General features: G+C 45.2%; 1 protein-coding gene across 3 annotated transcripts; it reads left to right on the top strand.

The window, feature by feature from the left end:
* Window positions 1-3: 3 nt before the first annotated feature.
* Window positions 4-6,197, top strand: AHSP (alpha hemoglobin stabilizing protein). Of its 3 annotated transcripts, XM_086374808.1 has the most exons (6): window positions 4-217; window positions 839-978; window positions 4,229-4,437; window positions 5,200-5,328; window positions 5,487-5,561; window positions 5,818-6,197. In XM_086374808.1, the coding sequence occupies exons 5-6, from the start codon at window positions 5,487-5,489 to the stop codon at window positions 6,019-6,021; spliced, it is 279 nt and encodes a 92-aa protein (XP_086230934.1). In that variant the 5' UTR covers window positions 4-217; window positions 839-978; window positions 4,229-4,437; window positions 5,200-5,328; the 3' UTR covers window positions 6,022-6,197. The 3 variants fall into 3 exon arrangements, with proteins under 3 accessions (XP_086230934.1, XP_086230931.1, XP_086230932.1); XM_086374805.1 differs by lacking the exon at window positions 839-978 and having other exon boundaries at window positions 36-217; window positions 5,259-5,328; XM_086374806.1 differs by lacking the exon at window positions 839-978 and having other exon boundaries at window positions 36-217.
* Window positions 6,198-7,977: the final 1,780 nt, after the last annotated feature.

Here is a 7,977-nt window from a genome sequence, read left to right as displayed (position 1 = left end):
CAGGGCACTTCCGGCTCCACTACGGCGGCTGCAGAGGGACAATCTTCCTCCGCGAAAAGGGCCTCCTGTTTCTGTGTCTGATTTCAACCAGAGACATGGTCCCTTTCCAGCCTCCCGGCCCTGCCTCGACCTCCCGGGGCTGGTCGTTCCTCGTCCTGGTTCTTTGTAGCATCTTGTCTGGGGCCGCGGGAGCCCTTTGACTCGCCAGACGCTGGAGGTACTGGCTTTGCTGTGACCCGCGACTTCCGGTTATGGGGACAAGGGAAGAGGGCGTCCCTAGGGAATTGCGTTTTGACCCAGTGCAGCGACAGAATTTTTAGCTGTGTGGCCTTGGGCAAGTCAGTGTCCCCTCTGGGCCTCAGGTTCCTTCTCTGCTGTGAGGCCAGAGACTATATTTTACTCCTGTTCCTAGTACCCAACACGTAGTAGGTGCCTGAACGATATTTATGAATCAGTGAATGCATGCGTGTTGAGAACTTGAACCAAATGATCGCTGAGGCCCCGTTAAGCTTCCCTTTTGGTTGGTTTGTGGGTTTTTTGTTTGTTTTCCTTCTGGTGGGTCTGACCCTCCACTGGAAATTTTTTGCCCTTCAGCCTTCCAAATAAATGAATAAAATAAAATATGAACTTCTTGTCATGACCCACAGAGCTCTGTAGATGAGGCCCTGCTCCATTGTTCAGACTTTACTGATTCATCCTCTCACTGCCCCCACTAGAACATAAACTCCCAGGGGAGAAGAACTTTGTCTTTGGCACTGAACTTTGTCTTTGTCCCAGGGCCTGACACAGATCAGGCGCCAACTACCTTTTTGTGAAATGAATGAATTTATTTTCTCAGTAGCCCTTGTAGGTATTCTCATTTGAACAAGGAAACTGGAGTTTGCATACCCAAACTGGAGTTTGATGGGACTTCATCAAACGGATGAAGACAGAGCTGAAAAGCGTCAAGTGTTCACCTAGTCATTCAACAGTTATTTAGTAAGAACTTGCTCCTCTTCTGGGCTCTGAGGCACGAGTCCAACTGGAGGCTAATGGTTTAAGAACTACATCATCTTTTTTTCTTTTTTGGCTGGCCCTGTGGCTTATGGGATCTTAGTTCCCTAACCAGGGATGGAACCCAGGCTGTTTGCAGTGAAAGTGCAGAGTCCTAACCACTGGACCGTGAAGGAATTCCCTATTTTGTATTCTTTTTAAGTATTATAAAAATAATGAAAGGATACATTCTTATTGTAAAATAATTCAAATGATAATGTAGATGGAGAAGGTCAAATTCTCCCTTGACATTTATCCCTCTTTCCATTTTCAACAGATACCAGTCAATGCCCAGAGGTAAACACTGTTTGCCATTTGAGAGAGAGAGAGAAATATAGTTTAATGTTTAATGCCCACTGCCATACTTTCAGCCTGAGGTAGCCTCCTCTAACTGTAGTTCATTGAACATCTTTGATACCTTTTCCTATCAGCACATGTGTAGCTATTTCATTATTTTAATAGTTGGAAGTCATGCCTTGGTATGAATGTGCCAGTTTCTATAAAGATTCCCCATAATTACTTTACAATGTTGTGTTAGTTTCTGCTGTGCAACAATGTGAATCAGCTATAGGTATACGTATATCCCCTCCCTCTTGAGTCTCCCTCCCACCCCATCCCACTCCTCTAGGTCATCAGAGAGCATTCAGCTGGGCACCCTGTGCTATACTGCAGCTTCCCACTAGCTATCTATTTTACAAATGGTAGTGTGTATATGTCAATGATACTCTTTCAATTCATCTCACTCTCCCCTCCCTGCCCTATGTATTTTTAAATTTGAACAAGTATTGTTAAATTATCCCTCTAAAAAATCATACTGGAGCTTCCCTGGTGGCTCAGTGGTAAAGAATCTGCTGCCAATGCGGGAGACATTTTGATCCCTGATTCAGGAAGATCCCACATGTCTTGGAGCTACTAAGCCCATGTGCCTAAACAAAAAGAAAAAGAAAAAAACCTTACCAACTTACACTCCTACTAACAGTGTATGAGAATGCTCATCATAGTGAAGATATGTATTTCTATCTAAAAAAGTTCCCCTTGGCACATTTGCATTTTAAGCTCCACTCTTGTATTCTGGCCACAGATAACCACTGACAATGCTTTCTGCCACTATAGATTACTTTTGCTTATTCTAGAATTTCGTAGAAATGGAATTCCACTGTATATGTCTTCTATGCTTGGCTTCTTTTGCCCAGCCTAATGATTTTGAGATTCATCCATGTTGTCATGAGTACAGCATGTTTCTTTTTATTGCTGAGTCATCTGTTGATTAGTCTGTTTCTTTTTCTTGCTGAGTAGTATTCCATTGTATGAATATGCCACAGTTTGTATATGTACTCACTGGTTATTAGATATTTTGGGTTGTCTCCAGTTTTGAGTTATTGTGATAAAGCTGCTATGAACATTTGCACTTGCATGCAAGTACTTTTGTAGACTTGTATGGTCATTTCTTATTAACTCCATTTGGAGTGGGATTGCTGGGTTATGTGGTCAATGTATGCTGAACTTTATAAGACAGTGCCAAATTATCTTCCAGACTTTTCATTTTACACACCCACTTGCAATGTATGAGAATTCTAGTTCTCTCAGATCCTTACCAACACTTAATCAGTCTTTTAAACTTTTAGTCCTTGTAGTTGGTATGTAGTGGTATCACATTGTAGCTTTCATTTGCATTTCCCTGGTGAGTAATAGTGTTGAATATCTCTTTATGTGCTTATTGGCTATTTGCATATCTTCTTTGTGAAGTGCCTGTTCCAATCTTTTGGCCATTTAAAAAGCTGCATTATCTTATTATTGAACTATCAGAGTTAATTTTAAATTCTGTATACATGTTCTTTGTCAGGTTGCATTGCGATTATTCCTCTCTGTGGCAACAAATCCTTTCTACCCTAAATAAATAAAAACAAGTTCACACAAAAACCTGTACACAAATATTTATAGCTATTCTATTGATGCTTACCAATAATTGCAAACAATACAAATATCCTCCAGTGGGTCAATGAATAAACAAGATCTAGTACATCCTTGTCGGAGAAGGCGATGGCACCCCACTCCAGTACTCTTGCCTGGAAAATCCCATGGACGGAGGAGCCTGGTGGACTGCAGTCCACGGGGTCTCGAAGAGTCGGAGATGACTGAGCGACTTCACTTTCATTTTTCACTTCCATGTATTGGAGAAGGAAATGGCAACCCACTCCGGTGTTCTTGCCTGGTGAATCCCAGGGACAAGGGAGCCTGGTGGGCTGCGGTCTATGGGGTCACACAGAGTCAGACACGACTGAAGCGACTTAGCAGCAGCAGTGCATCCTTGCAGTACACACTTAGCAATGGAATGGAACAACTCACTCACTGTTACTCGCAAACACTTGGATGGAGCTTGAGGGCATTATTCTGAGTGAAAGAAGACAGTCTCAAAGGTTATATGCTGTATGATTCCATCATAGTGTGTGTTAGTCGCTCAGTCATGTCCAGCTCTGCAACTCTATGGACTGTAGCCCTCCAGGCTCCTCTGTCCATGGGGATTCTCCAGGCAAGACTCCTGGAGTGGGTAGCCATTCCCTTCTCCAGTGGATCTTCCCAACTCAGGGATCAAATCTGGGTCTCCTGCATTGACGTCCTCAAAAACACTGAACTGTAGTGATGGCAAACAGATCAGTGGTTGGCAGGGTTTAGGGATAAGAGGGGACTACCACATAGTTCAGTCAGTACAGAATCTGCTTGCAGTGCAGGAGACCTGGGTTTGATGCCTGGGTTGGGCAGATCCCCTGGAGAAGGAAATGGCAACCAGTCCAGTATTCTTGCCTGAAAAATCCCATGGACAGAGGAGCCTGGTGGGTTACAGTCCATGGGGTTGCAAGAGTCGGACACAACCTAGCGACTAAACCACCAGGGGTCAGAGTGGGGAGCACAAAGGAATTTGGGGGGTGATGGAAATGTTCTGTGTCCTGATTGTGGTAGTAGTTACATGAATCTACATATTGAAATCCATACATTGTATACCAAAAGGAAGTTAATTTTGCTGTATGTTAATTAAGATAATGGAATAAACAAAAAGCATATCAACAAACTGAGTGTACAGGTGCCTGTGAACACTGGTTTTTGTTTTTAAGATTTTTTTATGTGGACCATTTTTAAAATCTCTATTGAATTTGTTATTGTTTTTGAATTGCTTTTGTTTTCATTTTTTGGCCTCCAGACATATGGGATGTTAGCTCCGCAACCAAAGATTGAACCAGGGATGAAGTCCACAACCCCTGCACTGGAAGGCAAAGTCTTAACCACTGGACCACCAGGGAAGTCCCTGAACATTGGTTTTTGAATGGAGAAAGATGTGACAGAAAATACGTATCTCTTTACTGTTGGCTACTTTGTTGGGGGAAGGAGCAAAAATGATCCGTTTTTTCAGTGTGTATTTTTATAATGTTTCATTTATTTCAAATAGTATATGGTGATTTAGAAATTTGAAAAAAATCTATTAAAATGGAAAACATTAGGAAAATATTTTTAAAGATGAAAAAGGGTATTTTTGCTTTGTCAAGTACCTGATGATAAGAAATGTGTGTCCATTCCAGTGGAATTCAGCCTGGTAGCATCCAGTCCTCCCATCTTACAAATGGCTCATCTGCAAAATTATGACTATTATTGGAACTGGCCTAATGGAAGCTTTTATAAGAATACATACTTTGTGAGGTTGTTTTTTGTTTTTTTTTTTTAATGCCATGCTGTGTGGCTTGCAGGATCTCAGTTCCTTGACGAGGGATTGAATCTAGGCCACAGCACTGAAAGCCCTGAATCCTAACCACTAGGCCTCCAGGGAACTCCCAAGAATAAATACCTTAATACTTGCTTGAAACAATGCCTCACACAAATCATCACTGTAATGTTAGCTGCTATGAATATATCATCTATGAATTGGAAGAATAATTGCCATCAGTTGTAGGGGGATGATTTTTAAAGTTCTTGTCTTGCAATGGGGGATCAGTCACTGTTAATTTTGTTAGCCTTTGGAACCTGGCTTCTGGGATGTGGCAGGGAGGGCAAGGCTGTCCCTGATGTGGTTTTCTGGGTGTCCCCACTTATCTGTTCTCTTGGCTTTGCTATCTTCCTAATTTCAGGGGAACCTCTCCCTCCTTCCCCTCCCCTGGTTAACATATCACCCTCCCTCAGGACCGAAATGCAGGGCGTTTCCCTCTTTGGCTGACCCTGGACCCCTTGTCTACATCTAGCTTGGCACAGAGGGAAAGCCAGAGCCTGAAAAGTGTGGCTGAGACCTACACAGCACCGTTGGACTTGAAGGTGAGCCAGCCGGGGAGAAATGTGATCTCAGGGCAGTTCAGGGTCAGAAAGGTGGTGCAGGGCAAGTGACCTTGCAGGGCACCAGGGATCCTCGGGTGGGAGTGAGGAGATTGGGAGAAAAGGATATTTAAATTTCATCTCTTTCTCTAACCATGCAGATGGCCCTTATTCAGACCAATAAGGATCTCATTTCCAAAGGAATAAAGGAATTCAACATCCTGCTAAATCAGCAGGTAAGCCTGGTGCTCTGGTTCAGAGGACAGGCCTAAAGTGTTGGGAGGTGGGCAAGGACAGAGAAAGGAGAATAACTTGGAGCAGGGAGGGTAATGGACTTGATGGAAACCATGAGAGACAGGGAATACAAATCAGAGCAAAAAGGAGGTCAGAGTTCGTAGTTATTCCTGAATCACATGTCTGAGCCGGGTCTCCTTTGCCAAATTCTGATCGCCCCCCACCCCTACCCCCTACCCCACCCTACGTCCCCTCCAGGTCTTCAGTGATCCTGCCATCTCTGAAGAAGCCATGGTGACTGTGGTGAATGACTGGGTGAGCTTTTACATCAACTATTACAAGAAGCAGCTGTCGGGAGAGCAAGACGAGCAGGACAAGGCTCTGCAGGAGTTTCGGCAAGAGCTCAATACCCTGTCTGCCTCTTTCCTGGACAAATATAGGAACTTCCTAAAGTCCTCGTGAGCAGCCCCTCATAAGCAGCCCCTCATACGCTGCCTTTCTCCTAGCCCAGAGACCCAGGCTGCAAGTCTAAGAAACCCTCAAACGCTGCCTCTGTGTTCTAGTCCTCCGGCTCCGCTCCTTCATGGTGTTGCTGCACCCTGACACCTCAATAAAGACCAGTTCTGGTTGTGGTGGTCTTCCTGGCTTGTTGGCTCTTCTTTGGTTCCGATCCCTGAATCGTGGAGACAGTTGGTCCCTTTTCCCTCAGCCCTGCTTCCTAAATATGGTCTTGAAGATCAAACTTCTTAGTGCAGAGGTTTGCAGCCTTAAGTAACCACTGGGAAGTACTAAAATAGCCTGAAGGAGGGGCCAGCTGACAGAGCCTAAACAGTAAGTGCTGAGGGACAGGGAAGGGGACAAAAAGGAGATAGAGGCTCACCAGAAAGCATGGTCCTGTGACATGCTGTTTAGCAGAAAGTTTTTGGAATCTCCCAGTCTTGTTTATCTCACACTGCAGCATGTGACAAGAGAATCAAACTATGACAAAAGTACGAGACAACCTCACTGTAGGGGGTTGGGGAATGAAATATACTAACATATCAGACTGTGGAAATGACGGAATCTATAAGACTAAGGCACAAATAACTGCATGCAAGCACTGTGCCCTAGTGCTGGTTAATAATTCTGATACTGTTGCACATGCTCATTGGAATTGAACAATAGGCATAAATACATGGTGGATAATGGGAGTTAAGTTTCTCAATGTCGGAGTGGGAATTTAGGGATAAGCAAGGTGGGGGGTAGCTAGAATAATCTACGTGGTAATGGATTGGAGTTAGAAATATCAGCACGGACAGATGGTGTGATGATGGCATATAGCCGGTGGGTTAAGTTGCTCCTCTTTTCCCTCCCTGTCCCCTTCCTCCTTTTGTAAAAAAGGTTTATTCATTTGGCTGCGCCAGGTCTAAGTTGCAGCATGCAAACTCTTAGTTGTGGCATGTAGGATCTACTTCCCTGACCAGAGATCAAACCCAGTCCACCTGCATTGGGAGCTCGGAGTCTCAGCCACTGGACCACCAGGGAAGTCCCCCCTCTCCCTTTTACACAACTAAGTAAACAGCCATCAGGGAACAGAAGTGCCTCTGCACACTCCACCAAGGAGCCCAGGAGGTTTCTAACCCACCTGTGTATCTGAAAATTAACAAATAGGACCTCAGTAAGGGCTGCAGATCCAAGGGAGATACAAATCTCCTCTGTCTCCACTGGTCACAAGGGAGCAGAGGATGGAGGGGTGAAGCCTGGAGATGGCAAACTGGGAAGAGACCAAGAGACCCTTCTGGAGAGAGAGACTTTGTGGAAGTCCAGACTGCCTGCAGGGGACGTCAGCATGTCCTTAGAGCAAGGTAAGGATGAGTCTGGAGGCGAGAGGAAGGAACTTGCCAAGGTGGCCTGTCTCCCCAGGGCGACTCCACCAATGTTGAGCTTTTCACAGCAGCAGGGGTGCCCCCCTCGGGCAAAGGAGGTGGAAAGCCGTGACGCCTCTCACAGAGTGGGTGGGAAGCGCGAGGGGTGAGTGACTGCCTCCCATTCCTAGCTGCACACATTCCAACTGGAGAAGCCCATTTCTCTCTAGCAGTACCCAGATTTCTGAGGAGGGATCTCCATAACTGAGGGGAGAGAGGAAAACATGGAAGGAAACATAAGAACCTTGGCTTTAATGGTTTGGTTCCTGCTGTCCGTTCCAGTACTTCCGCAAGAAGTCTGCCCATGAACCAGCTGGATAACCTCAACCAAGGAAATCCCTACAAACTGTGGGCACCCCAAGAACCCCAAGGGCTAAACCCATACCTCCTTGTACTCTGCTGCCAGGCACCTCCGCCAGAGTGAGCCCAGGCACTTCTGCCAGAGTGAGCCCTAGTAGACACAGGGCACTCAGGCCAAGGGAGAAAATACAAACGGGCTGTAGTGCCACCTTCT

The sequence above is a fragment of the Bos grunniens genome, chromosome 25 (genome assembly GCF_055505025.1).
Source record: "Bos grunniens cultivar Pamir isolate PY7600 chromosome 25, Bosgru_T2T1.0, whole genome shotgun sequence".
Classification (NCBI taxonomy): Eukaryota; Metazoa; Chordata; class Mammalia; order Artiodactyla; family Bovidae; genus Bos; species Bos grunniens.
Note: the sequence above shows the minus strand (reverse complement) of the source record. Positions and strands in the feature narration are given on the sequence as shown.

Bases quoted from the DNA above. Each gene is read 5' to 3' on its own strand.
- AHSP (XM_086374805.1), top strand. From the start codon at position 4,352: ATGGAGAAAGATGTGACAGAAAATACGTATCTCTTTACTGTTGGCTAC. The intron at 4,438-5,258 runs GTGTGTATTTTT...GTCTACATCTAG, and splicing joins AAAAATGATCCGTTTTTTCA to CTTGGCACAGAGGGAAAGCC. The intron at 5,562-5,817 runs GTAAGCCTGGTG...CGTCCCCTCCAG, and splicing joins ACATCCTGCTAAATCAGCAG to GTCTTCAGTGATCCTGCCAT.